Consider the following 19508-nt stretch of genomic DNA (forward strand, 5'->3'; position numbering starts at 1 on the left):
ATTACAATATACAGATTTTATAAGGAATCTTCAAAGAGAGATAAAACATGACTTGTAATTAGACTAAATTTAATTGAATACTAAATATTATATTTTTTCTGATGAACGACTAAAAATTGATATTTGCATTTGTATACCGAAAAAAAATATAAGCGTATAATGTATTTATAATAGTAAAGCATGATATGTCGATAATGAAAGAATGGAAAAGTTCTGCATATAGTTCTTTAAATTCCGAGATTACATCGGAGACCGTTATCAGTCGTAGAGAAGCAGCTTTATGCGTCAAAGGCTTAAGTACGTCATAAAGAATTAAATTGATAAGCTAGAGGAAGACGCAGGGGAAATGCGGGGAAGGTAAGGTAATTTTTAGAGATAAGAAAAGAAACGGAGGCAGACGCATTATATATACGTTTCATATCAAAATATATTTGTGCATAGACAAGAAGACAACCGTGACAGGTAATTTCGTACCCTAAAGTCGTACGTCAGTCATACACCAAGGCACACGCGCGTTTTCTCTCTTTCTCTCTCGCATTCACACTAATTGCACGCGGTCGCACGTCTTGGCTTGTAAATAATTAAATCATTCGCGCAAGTATACGTTATACGTGCAATCATGATGAACGCACGGTGCACGCCGGCTGCTGTTGACTGTCGTACACATCAGATTCGCGTACGAGTTGGCATCGTGAAGATGAAGCCACGGTTCATGCGACTGCATGCTTGTATAAAACATTCATGTATGATTCTCTGACTCTTCCGCTTCACGCTTGATTATCGGTCTCACTCTCGACGCTAATAAAATATGCAATTACAACAATTTGTCTCTCCCGACGCATTCGCGCACGCGATGTCACATATACATACGTACAAAACATCATACGGCTCTCACGCACGCATGCACGCACGTATACAATCCGCTCGACTATTCCCCAGTCTCTTTCCGGCCGTTTCTCTCTCACATTCTCTCTCTCCCTCTTTCTCAGCTTTTCTTTTAACAAAATATATTAGCTTTTTATGTACATACATCTCGAATATAATAATAAAATTAATTAGTACTATAATACAAGAGCGTGGATAAAGTGCTCGGCTGTGTTGCTTGGGCGCTTCGTCGAATATAACGAGCGCGGAAGCGAATACGTATCGAGAGAAGATGGATATCGACTTGTCTCATTGTTGCACGATTATTGATGCGAGCCACGTTGATATAGATCCCCGTGTTTCGATATGACTTTTTTTTTTAGGTACTTGGTAATTAGAGAATGATAGCCTAAGTTCATTAATTTAACATTATCTAAAAACCGCATCTAAATACAACGCCGTGTATACGTGTACTTTCGCATTGGAGATGTGTTAGGTGTGTGTTCTGTTTATGTGTGTAGTACGAAACATAATATACAACTAAAGTGAGGATTCTCTTGCGTGAATCACATCGAGATACGATTTGTTCGAGATGTCGGAGCTAGCCTTCGTATTACGATTATTTTGCCCATCAATAACATTGAAAATCGATGGATCGCTCAGTCTTACTTATATTTAGCTCATAAATGTCAATTACAGGTTAAATAGAAGAATGATAATCCTTACAGAAATTTAGATTAACTACTTATTTTATTAAGTATTAAGAGCAACCCTTTTACTCCAAATATACGGTAATTGTGCTTTTAATACTCGAAATAAGTCATTTTCAGCACTAAATGAAATTTCTATAAAGGGGAGAAGTAAGACACTAAGAAAAAAATAATAACACGAGCGACGAAGAAAAATTAGATTGCCTTTCTCGTGTCCTTCGTCGACTCTAAGCGTCTATATCTGGAGAGATAGCGCAATACGACGGCTTGCTGGCGGTTCACGCGATTGATTCTTCACGATTTACTCTTTTATTTATTGGTATTCGCCTCCCTTTCGCTAAATGTCCGAATAGCATTCTGAAGCGAAGGGATGCACGTCCCGCGGGCAAAGCCACTTCTAACGAAATGCGAAGTTCTTGGGTGAACCACGCCGACCGCGTTTTTCAGTCATCGAAAGCATAGAATAGCTCGCTCTTCTCGCTCGCCCTCCTATCTCGCGCGACTCGCCAATCCCCTCTTCCTCCATGTTCGCGTCTTCGCGGATCTCAAACGACGACGCACGTGTGTTCGCATCGAGCACTCTGAGCCGAGTGAGAGATACAAAGGACGACGCAGAAGATGAAAGGAGAAGGCAAAAGATAGATGAGGGGGGAGGGATGGAGGAGGAAAGACGATTTCTCCTCGGAGATGCACGCGATATACAGCGATACTACGGGACCGGGGGGAGAAAGAAGCAAGAGGAAGCGGAAGATGCGGACTGACTTCGTTTCACAATCGGAGCAGCCTGATAGCCCAGGGACGCGAGTCGACGACGATGTCGTCGGAAGACGACGTCATCTCGAATTGCATGGCAATGTCCGTGCACTGCTGCTGCTGCTGCTACATAGGTCCAACCGCGTGCTGCTGAAACTGGTCGAGGTGCCTGGAGATCTCGCGGTGCAGTTGCTCGGGTACGACGCCGACAGAGCTGAAGAGCGACCTGAGTACATTGAGCTCCTCGTTGAGCAGCTCGATCCGTTTCTTCAGCAAATCGTTATCTTTCACCAGCAGCTTGACCTTCTCCTCGGTTTCACGCGATCGCACCTTCGCCTTCTCGCGGCTCTTCCTCACGGCGATGTTATTTCTCTCCCGCCGTCGCCTGTACTCGTCGCTTGCCTTGTCGATAGCCTTGGTTTGTTTTCTGGCGACGTTCGCAGCATTGGTGTGATGCTGATGGGCCATTACCGGCCCCTTCATGGGGCCACCCCGCGGCGGCTGCTGATGAACCCCCCCTGGCGCACCTGGATGACCGCCCGGTATCGTCGACGGCGTCAAGGTGGTGAAGGTCTGGCCACCATTGGCGAACGGGTTATTCGTCACCGGGCTGTAACCAGTGGGTGGATACTGAGGGCAGTGACGTCTGTAGTCCGCCGGGTCCAACGGTTCTTCCTTGATGCTAGGCGACTCTGAACTTGAGCTGTTGCTGTCGCTGCAGCTGTTGCTGCTCTGGTGATAGGTCGCTCCGCTGTGCACCGGTTGCGGCATGTAGGCGAGCGTCGTGCGGGGATAACCGCCCGTCCTCACATGTTTCATAGCGTTGTTGTTGGGACCGAGTATATCCAGTATATTATCGCTGAATTGATTGTCGTCGATCAAGTTTTGAAGATCCAGCGAAATTTCGGGAGCGTTGAGATCAGTAAGCTCGCCAGCAGCGGCGCAATGCTCGGCGTATTGCTGATGTAAGCTCGCCTTGCTGCCGGAGACCTGTTTCACCACCGCGCTATTTTGCTGCTGATGGTTGTGGTTGTGATTGTGGTTGATCTGCAGCGCGGAATTGTTGTTGTTCGCCGCATTGTTATTGTTCTGATTGCTGGTATTGTTGTTGAGCACCTGGGACTTCTTCAAATCAGCCGTGCCCTGGGCCTGGGCCTGATGGGCCGTCGAATCGTACATGACTGGTGACTCCATCGCTCACTCGCACATCACAGATGGGAATCCTCGACGCGACTTCACCGCGACCACCTGTATGTACGCAGAAACGTCCTTGCGTCCGCCTCAGTTCTACTTGGTTAGTTAGACTCTCCCTCTCCTTCGGCCGTCGTAGCACGTACTACGTCGTCCAAGACGAGCCGGTAGGAGATGAGGAGAGTATTTATTACTTTCCGGTGAGTATTTATCGCCGTCACGCCGTCACCGCCGCGCCACGCCGTGGACAACAAACAACAAACGGATCTCGTTTTCCTCGAAAGCGCGCGCGTCCCGGTTTTTGACACTGTTCCAAATACTTACTTAATGATCCCCGGATTATATATTCCGAGATTTCGAGGACGACGGTAACACGTTCCCGTCTTGATGACGTAGTCTGCTCCGCGTCAACGCGCGTTCGTTCAGTTAGTCTTGTATACTACTACGCGATTTACTGACGCCTACGCGCACAGCCGTACATTCCTGTGTACGCTCTCGTAGCCTCTCGCACTCTCGGTATACACACGGAAGGACCGCTACGTAGGAGCTCGAGGGATACGGGAACTCAATCAGCGACAACAACAAACTCACTTGAGAGTTGGCGCGCAACTGAGCGCCGTAGCGGCATGTCGCAAGCTTTCAATGTGGATTGTGGCTTGTGGCACACGCCGCACGCCGCGACTAGCTCCGAGCCTCAATGCGCTTGCGCCCGCGACGTTGCGCTCTTCCCTCCGCTCGTTCCGCTCCGTGCTTTACCTCCTCTCGCGAACGGTCCTCTCTCGGAGGGACCGACGCGGACTCGGAGCGTCCACCGCGCTCCTCCCCTCCCCTCCCCTCCTCCCCCGTCCCGTCCCGTCCCGCGGCGTTCGCTCACGAGTACGCTACACGAGCTGCCTTCCACTTCCCCCCGCTCCTTGTCCTCCTCTGCGGGCCCCATTTTCCTTCTCTCTCTCTCTCTCTCCTCCCATTTCCATCCTTTTCCCACATTTCCCTTTCTGTTTCCGATGGCATTTCGGCCGTCTTTTTTTTCGTTCCCCTTCGCCCCTCCACATCTTTCACATCGTATCTTTTTTTCTCTCTTTTCTTCGTTTTTTTTTTCGCCATTCCTCACGCTCTAGCACACCACGGCCCTATCACGGCTCCGGCGCGACGGAAAAAGTTTTCCGGCGTTTGATTCTCTCGATGCTGTTCGCGCCACGCCGCACATGCGTATACGAAAGGTACTTTTATTCGCGACAGATGCATGGATTTTCCCGCTCGGGCAATTATCCAGATAGCAACGTGTCTAACTTGTTGCTGGCATGTTGCTTGCAAATAAGTATGTGCTGCTACCAGAATTGCAACAGTCTGCATCTATTGGCAGATTATGCCCTCAATATGACATAATTTTGGGTAACGGTTTATCAGCAATTTGCCAATAATTTTAAAATCATCATCCAAATTCGTGCTGTTGCCATAATAATCTATAAGGTCATACAATACTGTGTCATATTGCCGGCAACGCGAAGTAACTTTAATGCTGCTATCTTGCCGTTAAATTACTGACAATACATGTAATATCGTACATTGTTACGTGTTGCTACAATGTCGATATATTCGTTGAAGATAAATATACTGCAAATTACCAGCATCATAAGCAATCGCAGATTCGCGCAATTTTGCTGTGAGACACGCTTGGTCTGGACAGCTTTCGTAGTTATTAGGTAGGTCATTGAGTTGTCAATTACTGCATGAATTGTTTGAATTGACAATAATCGCATTTAAATTAGCTATTAATACCGAATATCAGACCATCATATACATTTAATTGTCATTCATTAATTTCCGTCAATATATTACAATTAATATTTCATAATTGTTTATATTTAATGCAGTTTGTTCATATTTAATGCATCATGCGTCGCGCGACTGTACATGCCACGTGGTGCTAATCACGACGGTCGATATTTATTTTTGAGAACTATTATACACCCGACAGAGAGAAGAAAGTGTCATCGTTTACATCATATTGCGCAATCGGTGGTAATTAATGCAGAATTTCTCTGCCATTTGTGCTACCTTGTCGAGATTTTTAGAGATTTTAAGAGACGATTTTCGTTATATTGTTTTAGTTGCTTAAAATATATCTGAACAAAAAAGACACACACACAAATGTTTTAACACTTAAATAACACAGTAATAAAGTGATAAATGATGTTATTCGTAAAGTTTTAATCAAGATTTATGATGAACCATTAATGTTTAACATTAAATTACATCAGGAACGATGTGATTTTAATTTCTCCATTTTCTGAAGCTGTTTTTATTATTTTAGAATGTTATTTCCCTATTTATGTCTCAACGTTGATTGCAGCTTATCATTTCGTCATAGTTTAAAAATGTTTTATCCTCGCTTTTTTCCTGAAATTCTCCGGAACTTTACAGATTTTTGAAATGTTCATCCTCTTCCGGTGTCTTCGGACCATAGATCACTCTAGCCAGATTGCTTGTAATCTCTGGAGGATAATTTTTACAAGAACAACGGGAACACACAACCGGTGGACTTTTCCACGCGAGATGTATCGCGATCGAACCAGACAAACAGTTCTCCCGTCGCGTCCTCACGAATAGACGAATCATTATGTTACGTCATGTTTTGATTGTTTATCTGCGCGCATTTTTTTATCTTAACATCGTACAGCGTAGTTACGCGTGCGTTGATCTATAAGCCAACGCACGCTGACGTACATTAATCGATCAAATTGAACGACGAGTTTCTGCATATCAGCGATATATTCTTATCACTATCAAAGCGCAGAAAAAAAAAACTAGACGCGACGATTTTTGCGCGCGATCGATACTAAGATTAGATCGTGTTAATTAACATCCCTTCACGGGTCACTAATTAAACGCTTTACGTGCTCTAATTCATGTTGATAAGTGTATGTGTGTGTCAGCATATGTATTACATAATAACGGGTTACGAAACGGGAATCAGAGATCTGTAAACAGTACGCGTTATTTTTTATCCATCCCTCTCTTTTTGATTCTATTATTTTATGTTGACTAATTTTTTTTTCCTTCTGAATGAAAATAATTTTGTAAGTAAAACCTCTTTTTTTTAACACAAAGTAGTACTAAATTATTTTATTTCCAATAAATTATTGGTATTTTTAATTATCAATAATATTTTAGAAAAAAACATATATATATATCTATTACTTCGTGTTATATATGTATATATACCGTCCATAAATTATAACTTTCTATAGACAAAGTCATAATTTGTTTTACTGACATTAAAATGACATTAAAATCATTAAAATTTATTAATTTAACATTTTAATAATTTCCGCAAATTTGTAAGATCAAAGAGAACAAATATAGATTTAGCGTAGATCATCAGTCTTCTGTTTTTCGGAAACAGTCCTCGAATTTTTATGTGCTAAGTTTCGTTCAGAATCTTCACGAGTGCATTGGGAACTTCTACTCCGAATAGAAATTTTTCCAACTATTCTCTAGGTTGTACAAAACTAACATACCAGTTGTGCTCAGAAATATCGAGTACAGTCATTTAAGTTATTATAATACCCTAGGCTTTTTCAACTTCTGAATTTTCAGAAGTTAAGAGAGTAATCCGCCTCGCTATTTTGGCGCGAAGAGAAACAGCTATACATAAGATGGAACAAATTGAATTTACCGTGGCATCTCTTATTAATTCCATTGTGGGACGTCGAGCGACACATCATAAAGGATCGGTAAACCATCGTGTGTATTTAGAGTTCAGGGGATGCTGGAGTGATCAAATTGTCGACTGCGAGAATGCAGATCGATAAAAATCTCCAAATTTACTGTGAACGGAATAAAAATCCTTCGATAAAAATCTTCGAAAAGAATGTGACACCGGATATCCGATATCCGGTAGAACAATCATGGCCCCCACAGACATAACTCAGTATAACGTTTGTCGCGCGGCAGAAGTTAGCACAGTAGCCAATCATTCTTTCGCTTTTATAGAAAAGCGATAAAATGATTGGCCCTCGCGCCAATTTCCGTCGTTGCTGCGTTCTGTCTGCAGGAGCCACTAATTCGAAGCCGAATTTCGGATATCTTCCCGGATATTCGGTACAAATTCCTTAAAATTCTAAAAAAAAAGGAAAGCAAGGGAAAAATAGCGATAATAATTTTCTTTATCTCTTCAAAGTAAAAAGATAAAGATAAAAAGTAAACTGTACAAGTTCTGCAAATATAAAATTTTAGCTGGGGATATAAGATCGGTAAATATTACAATGATATTCGGTGCATCCTTACATTCATATAATTTTAACGTTCGGAATCATATTAAGAAATTGAAGAAATCAGTACGAAATGTTTACCGACCGATTAAAAATTGATTTTCGTAATAAGCGTAATGCGAGCGGATGAGTCGCGCCATCTGGCAGCTCGCTTGCGAGCGACTTCAGTCGGTACTGCATACGCGAGACGGGAGTACGAGACCGATCACCGGCGGAAAGGCTCGACTTGAGCCGAATTTTCTCGCCGTGATATTAGCCACAACAAAAAATTGGTGGTGATCGCGCAAAAAGTTTTTGGCGCTACGTATTTTTCGCGTTCTACCTACGGCAAGCAACAGCAAGGTGCTCGTCAGCCACGTCGTCGCCTCGTCCAGGATTCGGCGGCCCGTCGACGGCGCGAAGTAAGGAATTGCGTGCACGCCGTTACTCGCGGAACTCGGTTAATTCGGTATCGCGCGTTCGATCCCGCCTGGCCGTGTTTGCGGACCGTGTTGTGTCGGACTCGTGTGCGCCTCTTGACGGCAGACGGCTCGACGGACGCATGCACGCGTTGCGATGTTGTTACGAGAACGGATCTACGCGAATGTCCCGATGTCCCGATATATCCATCACAGCCGTGCATGCTAATTTGGTGGTCGTGAGATGATATGCTCAGCTTCGCATGAGTGATTTGGTCGACTCCGCGTCCCTGCGTCTCACTGAGCGGTGTTCAATCGCTCGCTGTGGCATCCTTTAATTTAACCTACAAAGAATCTTCGCGTGAGAACTCGCGAACATATTTTTCCGAATTTCGTTCTCTCGTCGAAACTTAACATTCGTCGTGACGCAGTTGATATAGGTCTCTCGCGTATGTCGCTGTACATTTTTTATTTACCTCCGATTTACCTCCGTGATGTCGAACGTGTGATCTCTTTATTCTTAAAGCCTGTATCATAGAGATTGAGATTGACTAACAAAAAGAAGAAAAAAAACAAATATCAAGCTTGATGAATTTTAGTTTAATCAGTTCAATCTCAGGCCAGTATTCAGTCGAGTCTTATGTTTGAAACTTTTAAGTACAGTGTAATAAACCAGGAGGGTTGTATTAGTATATCTTAAGACATTACTTAAGAATGTCTTAAAATAAGAACGAATTATGAATATTGTCCTCAGTCTCAATTTCAATCTCTAGTCTGGAGGCTTATTTATATCTCGTTCTTGAAATGAGGTAAAAACTGAAAGTTTTACAAAACTGAATGAATTTACTCGATGTTAATCAATGAACTATGAGGTTCTAAATAAATATTCTAATAAATTTGCACTCTTGTAATTTTTATTTTATTTCAAGAACCGTAACAGGTCCCTGATATAAGATTTAGGCCTGTTATTTTTAGCTGAATTATTTGCATTTTTTTCATTTTTTTCTCCAACTTGGAAAAAAAAGAGAAAAAATGTAGGAACTGTGCAAGAAGTTCAGCTGCAAAGATCTTATTTTGTTCTTATTATTTTACTTTGTTTAAGTCCTATCTCATATGAATGCATGAATGCCCTTAGGCAGTTCTGCACTAGGATTTTATAACTCTTAATGACTGTATCTGTATTGTTATATTGTTGCATAGCTTTTTTTTTTTACTATGTACGTGTAATATCTGCATGATGATAATATAATGATACCGACGCTGCTGTACAAAGTTACAGAATTCTAGGGCTGATTTATTTGTCTAATTGACTGATGTTTCGTTGTAATGTTGCTTGCAGACTGCACAATCACACAAGAGTTATAGGGAAATTCCAGCATTCACAATGGCAGGAGAGCAGCAACAGTTTTTTCTCAAATGGAATGACTTCCAATCAAACATGGTGTCATCGTTCAAACATCTGCGAGATGAGAAAAGCTTCACGGATGTGACATTGGCTTGCGATGGTCAGACTTGTAAAGCACATAAAATGGTCTTATCCGCCTGTAGTCCTTACTTCAAATCTTTATTAGAGGTACATTGGCAATATTATTCTACTATTACTTTACATTGTCATTCTAACATTACTATTATCACTATTATCTACTAGCTAATATCATTAGTGATTGATAGACTTTGCAACTAAATAAATTTTCTCTTTATATATAGGAAAATCCGTCCAAACATCCAATTATAATTCTAAAGGACGTTGCGTACAGTCATCTACAAGCTATCCTAGAATTCATGTATGCAGGTGAAGTAAATGTCTCGCAAGATCAGCTACCAGCATTTCTCAAAACAGCAGACCGGCTTAAAGTTAAAGGACTAGCTGAAGCTCCCGGTGCCATTAAGAGAGAAGGTTAAAAATACACACGTAAAATATGGTATGCTTAAAAATTTTATTTATTTGGTTTTAGAAATGATACTTACAAATGTTTATATAAATTTCCCGTGTTCAAATTTCTAAATATTATTTTATTGCAAAATTTCCTTTATAATTATGTATGTATTCGTTAATTTAATTTCTTATTAAGGTATTTATATCTTTGATAAAAGAAAAAAGAAATCTCTCACTTAATATATAGATGCTATAATATTTTTTTAAGTAATATTGATTTCGGAGTTTATATGTCGCACGAGAGTTCATTGTTCGGTTATTGATTGTACAAATCTATTTATATTCTTGGAGTGAATAATATATATACGAATTTGATTGCAGTCGCGCGCTCATTAAATTCGTGTATATGTTATCATACGCATTGGACGTAAATAATGAGCTAAAATTCTATAAATACAATGCCACAATATCATTTTTTATGCATGTTGTGAGGTTTGTTTGTAACTATGCTTGAAAATGTAAATGGGGCAAAAATATGAATTTTGATTTGCAGGTATTTGAAAAGTGTGTGGACTGAAAAAAACTGTAATAATGTAAAGTGATTGAGTAAAACACGTACCACACAACATAAACACACAACACAACATACATTATAAATATATAGAGACATATGTAAAAAAAATTTAAACACTGCGTGTGCACAACTCGGTGTCCTACGGTTCATGACTTGGATCAACACGCGGTGATGATGTAAAATAATGCCTTTTTCTTATTCTCAGTTAATGTTAACTGGTTGTATTGATAGTATGTACACATACATGCAAGTAGAGAAAAAATGTTGATGTTTGTCTTGAACCCATTACGCCATATTGGCAATAATAACAACACATTGATTATTTTTTTAAAAATGAATCATCGCGAATCAATGGGTCGCGATAGTTTACAATGCATACTGACCGGGGCAATCTTGGTGGATCAAGTTGGAAATGTTGACAACACCTGTTACAATACCTGTTTTTCAAGCCGATCTACCTGACTCGTAGCACTCTCCTATCGATTCTATTTGGTAGATCTATTCACGAAGTAGCGTTATCTTATATTACCATAATTATTTCTGTTATTTATTTTTGTCGCGCGTTAGCTATTACTTAATTTATCTGCGAAATATTGAAAATATTGGAGCCTGATTTTTTAAATCTATATTGTTTCTGTTGTTCGTTTGTGCAAATTATTATAGAGATGGTTATGGAGATCGATCCCATAGGGCATTAACAATCTTATATCACACTAAATTATGTATAAATACTAATTAAATAATGACAAATGAAAGTATTTTATTGGCATCCATATATAGAGAAATTTTGCTCCTATCGTGGATAGATTTGCGAAACCCCCGGCAAATCATTTAAAGAATATCAAATCAGGTTTACTGGAAGTAGTAACGTGCGCGTTTAAATAATTCTCTTTTGTCAGTTTTGAGATATTAAAATACTGTTCTTTTGCGTTCGTGTGAAATGTAAAAAAAAAAGTTACAAAATATGAAAGAAATTGTAATATCATAATTAATCTCCGTACAAGTTACCTCTTCTAGTGATCATGATTTTTACTTAACCAAATACTGCCAGTGTTTGTACCGGCGTATTCACAATATTACCGATATAGACCAAATTTATTTATGATAATAATATATTAAGGGTTGAATGTCTTAAATTGAGGGAAGGTTATTGTAATATAAGCGAAGTAAATTTTTGTAAAGTCGGAGCGCACAGTTCCTTTTCCCTCCCGAACAACCAGGACGCTCGGAAAAGTCTAGAAAGGCAATCAGGAAACATTATCGAATCATGGACATAAAAATCAATTTGTTATAGAGGATGTCGTGTTTTTTCTTGTCTGTAATCAAGTATTTTAACATTATTCGAATTTCACTATTTCATTACTTTTAAATTTATGATAATGCTGTATAAGTTTTCGTCAATTGCGTTTACCGCTAATTCGCTCATATTTCCTGACTTTTCTGTCTCTTTTAATTATACATTGAGAAAAAAATTCTCTAGCGTTTCGTGAGTTTTCCTTGCGAGTTTATTGTCCTTGTGCCTAATATGAATTTACTCCAACCTTCACGTGAATTATATACCGAATTAGCACGAGTGAAGTTTTATGGACACTGAATGCCGATTTATAATTGTACACATTCACGTATCGAAATGTCAGTCATACACGTCATACACCGCAGAATGTTACGAATCATAACGCATCATTTCCTGTCGATTTTGCTTCGGATGTTTCTGTGAATTACACAAGAGACCGCTCTGATCGAATTTACGATTGTAAGAATGGTCCATCCAAAAAGAACTCGTCGTTCGTAAGAATGCTTTGAACTATTCCATGCGATAAAGTCGAATGGAATTTGACTTTGTATCAAAGTATATGGCTTCCATATAAATTTTGGCGATGTCTGACGATAACAAGTTCTGATAATTAACGGGACCATTCTCGTGCAAGCGGCATTAAAGTGAAATTTGCGATGTAAGACATAATAATAATTATGTTTGTCATCTTCTCGGAATAAGGATTCAATTATTTGAGCTTTTTCAAGCATTGGAAGACTTCATCATCTTTCGTAATTATCCGATAACAATATCGTATAATAGATATTCAATATTCTCTCAATCTCATGAGGGAATACAACGAATTGTCTCCCTCCGATTTTAATAAATTTTATGTATGTTAAAATATAGACAAAAATAAGATTAAAAAAATATGTATTTGTTTAAATACTTTCTTACATGTTAAAGGAGAGAACATTTCAAAGAAGAGTTTTATCTTTTTAGGGAGATTCTCTCTCTCTCTCTCTCTCTCTCTCTCTCTCTCTCTCTAAAATCGTTTATTTTAGTGTGTATCGACCTTACATAAATCGTGTAAGTCCCACTGAATCGGTAAAGCAGACGTCTCGTTGGAGTTCGATCTTCAGTTAAAGATCTCCTTTTGTACACACTTTAACATATCAAAATTTAATAAAATCGGAAAAGGATACTTGATTGTATTCCTTTGTCAATATTTAAGGCAGTGTTAAAAGCGTCGAAATGGATGGGTTCAGTTCCTACAATGATATTGTTTGCCGGGCATTTGGTGGCTAAATGTGAATAATAATACCATGTACATTTGCTATGCTGTAAATTTGGAATACAATTATTGTAGAATAGCAAATCTCATATACAAGTGAACGTTCGCGCGCTAAATTCACGATTATATCGTATAGCCTTTTCCCTTATGTTTCTCGCTCCATCTCCGACTTCCATATATTGCACTTTTCACATTCACAACTCGAAATTCTTCAAATCGATTCGTTTGCACAAGTTATCGGGATGAATCTCTCTTCCCTCTCTCCCTCTCTTCCTTTCTTCTGTCCTTTCTCCATTTTGTTATTCCTGCTGTTCTAACCGAAATTCAAAATCCTTATTAACGTTACTTTTGCTATTATATGACTCGATAATGATTATGATATGATGTTGAGATATAAAATAAATTGTGTAAATATGCCATTTTCTGGCATAATTATCTTTATTCCTCCTTCTTGCATATTCCTTTTTGTAGATTTTATTCCTAAATTTTTCTTAAAATATTTTAGCGTGTTAATTGCTATCATATGAATAAACATTGCGTACGAAGTATATATCGCAAAATTATATTTTTTATTGTATATTATACATAATTTTTTTTGCATGAAACATACTGCACAATACATTTGTAGTCATATAAGCAGTGTGATATAGAGTATAAAAATATGTATACGTGATCAATTTACACTTAAAAAAGTTGAGTAATATATTTATACAAGATATATATTATATGAGGTAGTAGCAATCAGAGGATGTTTTTGATTTCCTGACTTTTTTGTTATCACAAACGCGTCGAGTAGAAATAATTAATGCTACTGTGGTGTATTCACTTTGTCTCAGCTTATTTTCCAGTATTTCATTTTCGATTATTTTTTAGGTGGATCTATGGAAAAAAATGTTGAAAATGTAGTGTTAAAAATGATAGATTCAGTAATAAATATTACTTCATTCTTACGTGGTGTTGTGAAATTGAAGACCGGGTATCTTGGTGCAAAAGGCTCGTTGGCACCATGTACGTAATTTGACTCATCTTCATCTTTGATACTATCCGCTCTTTGCATACATTCTTCATATGATGGCGGTGCTAGATAAAGATAATAGTTTTTTAAAAATTATATCTTTTAACATGTCTGTGCTAGGCGAATTTTAAGTAACTTGACCATCATAGTATTTTTGTTTGCGTTTGTCATATTTGTTAAATATTTCATAGAGTTACAAAAATTATAAAAATGATTATAAAGAAGATATCAATATTGCATCATTTGATATAATTACAATATGTATCTACAATTATATATCAACAATTATTTTATAATTATGTTTTTATAGCCAAAATAAACAATTTGAATGAAAAGTCCAGCGTGGATCACTAGTACATAGAACATGTTAAAAGAGATCTTACATGCAGATCAAATTGCTATAATAAATCTTGAAAAATTATATTTTTATTTCTTAATTCTATAACAAAAATGTTGTCACAGAAAAATATTTTCTCTCTGGCCTTGATTCTAATTGAATAAAGCAGTAAAATGAAAATAATATTCAATTGTACGATACGAAGGCTGATATATATTTTCAAGATTTAATATTAAATTTTCAAAATAATTGTTTACAAAGAAAAACATCACTCACGTATGTCCCATGGGTTAGTCGACGTGCTGGGTTGATTTGGCGAGGCAAAACTTATCACTTGAGGATAAGGCGTATTTGGTGGTACGTAGTCTGGAGACGTCGGCATCGGCGGCGGTGGGTCATAATCGTATTGCATTACAGGAGCTGTGGGCTGCTGCACGGTTTGTGTATAAGACGCAGATGAAATAGTAGAGTGTAATGGAATTGTTCCGATCAAGATCGGATAAACTTTGGTAATGCTGCAATGCCTGCAATATAGCGGAAATTGAATTGATTTCTTAACAAAATCATTAATCAGTATAATTTAATTTCGATTTTCTATTTTCGTACATTGCGGGACATTTGTTGTAAACAATTACAAAAAAATTCCTAAAAATTTTAAGAATTGATTAAAAAAATAAACTATTGATTATAACATACGTACAATCGTACAAATTAAATTGCTTTTGATTTTATGCTTTGAGAAAATGTACACATACGTTCCAGAGACATGGATGGTAATGCGCAAAGAATATTTCTGATCTATTATACTGCAGTATTCCAGATGGGATGGCGGTATTGGCGGAACCTGTAATCGTGATGGAATATCAGCTTGTTCGCCGAATGGTCCCATTCTTTGCTCAGCTTTTAAAATCGCTTTATCTGTCTTGGTCATACTATACGGTGTTCTCGCATGGAATTCCAAGGACTTTACAAATAGAAAAAAGGGTTACAATTACTATATTGATTGAAATTAATTTGATACGCTAGTTACGTAGTGTTATACCCACTCGTTCCAATTTAACACAGATCTTTGTTACATTGACACTGCTGGTGTTATTGAGGTTGACCATAGTTTCTATCGATTGTCCCGGAACGAACCCTGTTGTCGGTATTCTGATGCGTAGCTTCATCGAACCCAAGTTGAAACAGCAGAAACAACAAAAACTTTCACTCACTTCATCATCTGCGCCGATCTAATAAAAAACAGATTGTTCGATTTTGGTAACGTCATCGTGCAGTATCTTTATTTTCGAGTTCGACATTACTTTTGTGTAAAATAGAGGCAAAAAAATCTTTGTGTAGCGATGTTACTTACACATTGATGACTGTGAGCGTTCAAATCATAAGATAAGACCACGGTAAACGCAATTTTACTCTCATGATCAAATCTCCAGGGTCGGTCAATAACAGCCTTCATCGTATATCTGATGTGACCGTTTATATGTTCGAAACTGCATGGTATATTATAGGGTAATGAGAAATTAAATGAGTATCTATGAAACCCCGCTGGCACCCGTACTTCCCCATTGCCTGAAATTTAGAATGTTTCGAAAAACTTATGAAATCGGTTCCACTGATTGAGCAATCATTTTATTATTTTGTTATAATATTCTTTTATAAGTTTATTATAACTTCAGGTGGCTCTACTTAATTCTAATAGATTAATCTTGTGAGTGTTACCTGCTGTACTTCCTAATAAGTAATAAGTCAAGTTAAAATACTGTTCGCTTGCTCGGAAATGATCAATCTGGGTGCGATTGCGTCCTTGGGAATCCTTGGTCGACCTTTTTCTCTCCCAGCTAACATTAGCTTCTCCCTTAATCGACAATTTCAGCGCTGGAATCAAAGAAATATCGATATTCTTATATTTTCCTTATTTTTATATACATATATATTTTTTTATATAAAATTTTTATTCAAATATAAAATATCAAAAAGTAGTACATTTCAATCTCTTTTTATCCCTATTATTTTTTCTCATAAATATTAATTTTATTTCTATTATTTTTTCTCATAAATATTATTAAACAAAATTTTGAATTATTGTTATGTTTTACAATGATCATCATTGATTATCCATTCTCCCTTTTATATGTAATATTTGAAAAAGAAAGATAATTAAAAATTAATTTTAATAGATTAAATAATTCTTGAAAATTTAGGGGACATGATATAATGGCTTGGAATATATACGTACATATTTGTATTCCTCTTTAAAAAAAATTTTTGACTAGAATAAAAGAAAAGTTCTACTAATTTTTTACGCAGATTACATGAGATATATAGGAAAGACTTGCGCATTAGCAAGAATAATGCATTATAACACACCTCACACAAAGTTCAATGTCATTTGGAACGTATCAATAATACTGGCAAACATGTAATATATTGATGCGTTGCGTAACTACATTACAGCTGATACACAAAAATAATCGCGAAACAGTTGAAGCCGGCGTTTCGTACATTGTTGCTCCGGAGTAAGTCGATCCTTTTCGGCGATCTAAATTCGTTAGTAATTGAATTAAATCGAATAGCAGCTACGTGAAAATCGCTTGTTGATAATTTTTAGACTTACAACTTTGAAAACGTAGATTGTGAAATGCATGTTCAAGTGAAATTGCAAGGTATTCCAAAATGCGTGGATGAGAGTTTTATAAAATAATTTATATATATGTATATATAATCCGTTTAATTGTAAGTGACCATATTTAAACCCTTATTATTTTATAAATTATTGCTTGCAATAAAAATTTATTTTTTTACTTAACAAAAATTTACGAATAACTTTTTTACACCTTGTATATTCTGGTGTATATTTCAACATTATTCATCAAGTAATGTACGATGCGTTTTAATAACTTCGTTTATAAAGCGCACACGAGAGCGAGATAATTTCAGTGCGTTTTTGTTTGCTTACTGTCAGGATATCGTTTCTGATAACACGAATCGATATAACTAGACCGTATATCCATTTCTTTTGTTCGCGGTTAGCATTAAATAAGTAGGTTTTATTTAATTAATCTATTTCTTTAATAAATAAATAAAGTGGTTGAGTGTCTGCAGAAGAGAAATTTCATTATTGCTGTTTTAATATTGAAGCACAGAAGCTAGAAAACATGAGCGTTCGTGTTACGTTTCGCCCATGTGGTCTCAACGTTGATGTCGAATGTCATGTTGAATGTTTGATAATGACATTTTTATAGCGGGGACTTCATGATCAGTGACAGAACCCCATATAAAAATTTACGCAGGGACAAGTAGCACATTTGAATAACCAACGAAAAAAAATCATCTTTTGTTATAAGAATAAAAAATATCAACGGTGTACATCGTATAGATCATAGGTATATCGTGGATAATATCGACGTAGAAACTATTTCTATGCGAATATGTATTGCAATTAGTACTTTTTGTTTAGAACAATTATTCATTTATATATTTCTATCCTTTTTTCCTTTTTTATCAACTCACAAGATTTTGAAGTTCTTAAATTCGTTTTTCTTAAGACGCTAATTAATATTCGTATTCGAAGAATTCTTCGATTGAACTCGTCGATTTCTTCTATTTTTTCTATTCAGAATTCAGAATAATATTAAAATCTTCGTTTATCACGAGCGATCGAAATGATGTACTTTTCCAAGAAGTAGTAAGTACCCAATTCACATACGGTCCTGATTTCGCACCGTACGCGTTTTTACGCACACACACACATACACCCACGCGTGCATACACATTACACTGTCGAATGCGCTCGCCGACGCAGCCGACTCTCTTGTCGGTGCGGCGCCGATGGCATTAGAGACGCGCCGCGCGATCGCTCGATACTGCGAGCCTCGTGCGCTCGTGCCTCGTGCCGCGCTTGGCAGTCACGTACCGGACGTTTATTTACCTCGGATTGTCTTCTCTCTGGCCAGGTCAACGATGACGTCGCCGGTAACGATTTCACCAGGTGCGTAAGTAGCGCCCGGTCGGTCGAACTCGATGCGAAAGGTCCTCAACGACGGCATTGGAGAATGCGCCGAGATCTCGCTTTCATCAAGCAAGATCGAACTCCGATGATCGACTTAATCTAAGGTGGGGAATACGACTGAACGCAACCGGTCCGCGACGTCGCGACGTTTGTCGACAATGTCGACTGTGAGTCCTCTTGCGACGTTAGTACCGCGTGTTCTGACCGATCGCGTTCGGCGTTAGTCGCTAGACCGGCGCCGACAGGCATCGAGACGTGGGCGGGTGGTTGATATCAGCACCCCACTGTGAACGTCATCGGGGTGCGTGCCATATCCCTTATGATGCTTACGATGGTTTAGTGATGGGTGGTGGGAGTCTTTTATTCTTTACGATCTTTGTCATAGGGAGTAAATGTGTGTGTATGAGAAGCTGAGAATGTAGAGGATAATCGCACTTCATTAGGATAATAAAGAGCAGACAAATATATTGTAATATTATTTTAATGGTTGCTCATTGGAAAGAATACTTTTGATGAATAAATAAAGAGTATTCAAAGAAAACATTATTTTTATACTAATTTTAAGAAGGGATCAATTTGCTGGATGTGGATAAGAGATAAATGAGATGTATGTTTTGTACTTTCTGAGAAAAATTCTGATAGAGATTTTCATGTAATTTTTAGAATATGAATGTTTGAATATGAAAGGCGCCGATTTAATTAGGGGGTCAAGGTACTTTTCGCTCCCACAATAATGTGTATCTTTTCGTTTTTTAATGAAAGATTTTTTAACAACTGCAAATAATTTCTCCGATTAAAACTGTGAGAAAGCGTTGGCCAATACTCCGATGCTGTAACTTGATCTTAATGACAGTTTAATACTTTTATAATGATACTGAATTGTCAAGAGTTACAAATCGAGGTATAGACGATACCCTACATTGGCGTGCTAAATTAAAGCTGACATAGCGCGTCGCTT

At 37.9% G+C, this 19508-nt stretch overlaps 3 protein-coding genes across 4 annotated transcripts; 1 reads left to right on the plus strand and 2 right to left on the minus strand.

Annotated features, from left to right (window-relative positions):
* Positions 1–411: 411 nt before the first annotated feature.
* LOC108760521 (slow border cells) lies at positions 412–4171 on the minus strand. Its single transcript, XM_018506534.1, has one exon. The coding sequence runs from the start codon at positions 3519–3521 to the stop codon at positions 2454–2456; it is 1068 nt and encodes a 355-aa protein (XP_018362036.1). The 5' UTR covers positions 3522–4171; the 3' UTR covers positions 412–2453.
* Positions 4172–8007: 3836 nt separating this feature from the next.
* lolal (longitudinals lacking protein-like) lies at positions 8008–13608 on the plus strand. Its single transcript, XM_018506527.1, has 4 exons — positions 8008–8193; positions 9530–9763; positions 9898–10112; positions 10620–13608. Exons 2-3 carry the CDS (start codon positions 9575–9577, stop codon positions 10090–10092), a joined length of 384 nt encoding a protein of 127 aa, XP_018362029.1. The 5' UTR covers positions 8008–8193; positions 9530–9574; the 3' UTR covers positions 10093–10112; positions 10620–13608.
* A 223-nt stretch (positions 13609–13831) lies between these two features.
* LOC108760514 (arrestin domain-containing protein 17) lies at positions 13832–19001 on the minus strand. 2 transcript variants are annotated; one of them, XM_018506525.1, is made up of 8 exons: positions 18470–19001; positions 16261–16416; positions 15896–16110; positions 15588–15773; positions 15297–15505; positions 14818–15065; positions 14141–14269; positions 13832–14068 (listed from the first exon to the last, which is right to left on the minus strand). In XM_018506525.1, the coding sequence occupies exons 1-8, from the start codon at positions 18585–18587 to the stop codon at positions 14052–14054; spliced, it is 1278 nt and encodes a 425-aa protein (XP_018362027.1). In that variant the 5' UTR covers positions 18588–19001; the 3' UTR covers positions 13832–14051. The 2 variants fall into 2 exon arrangements, with proteins under 2 accessions (XP_018362027.1, XP_018362028.1); XM_018506526.1 differs by lacking the exon at positions 18470–19001 and adding an exon at positions 18248–18348.
* Positions 19002–19508: the final 507 nt, after the last annotated feature.

The sequence above is a fragment of the Trachymyrmex cornetzi genome, unplaced genomic scaffold (assembly GCF_001594075.2).
Source record: "Trachymyrmex cornetzi isolate Tcor2-1 unplaced genomic scaffold, Tcor1.1 scaffold225, whole genome shotgun sequence".
In the NCBI taxonomy this organism is placed as follows: Eukaryota; Metazoa; Arthropoda; class Insecta; order Hymenoptera; family Formicidae; genus Trachymyrmex; species Trachymyrmex cornetzi.

Bases quoted from the DNA above. Each gene is read 5' to 3' on its own strand.
- LOC108760521 (XM_018506534.1), bottom strand. From the start codon at position 3,521: ATGGAGTCACCAGTCATGTACGATTCGACGGCCCATCAGGCCCAGGCC.
- lolal (XM_018506527.1), top strand. From the start codon at position 9,575: ATGGCAGGAGAGCAGCAACAGTTTTTTCTCAAATGGAATGACTTCCAA. The intron at 9,764-9,897 runs GTACATTGGCAA...CTTTATATATAG, and splicing joins ACTTCAAATCTTTATTAGAG to GAAAATCCGTCCAAACATCC.
- LOC108760514 (XM_018506525.1), bottom strand. From the start codon at position 18,587: ATGCCGTCGTTGAGGACCTTTCGCATCGAGTTCGACCGACCGGGCGCT. The intron at 16,417-18,469 runs GTAAATAAACGT...CTTTGATTCCAG, and splicing joins CAGAGAGAAGACAATCCGAG to CGCTGAAATTGTCGATTAAG. The intron at 15,774-15,895 runs GTAAGTAACATC...GTTTTTTATTAG, and splicing joins ACGCTCACAGTCATCAATGT to ATCGGCGCAGATGATGAAGT.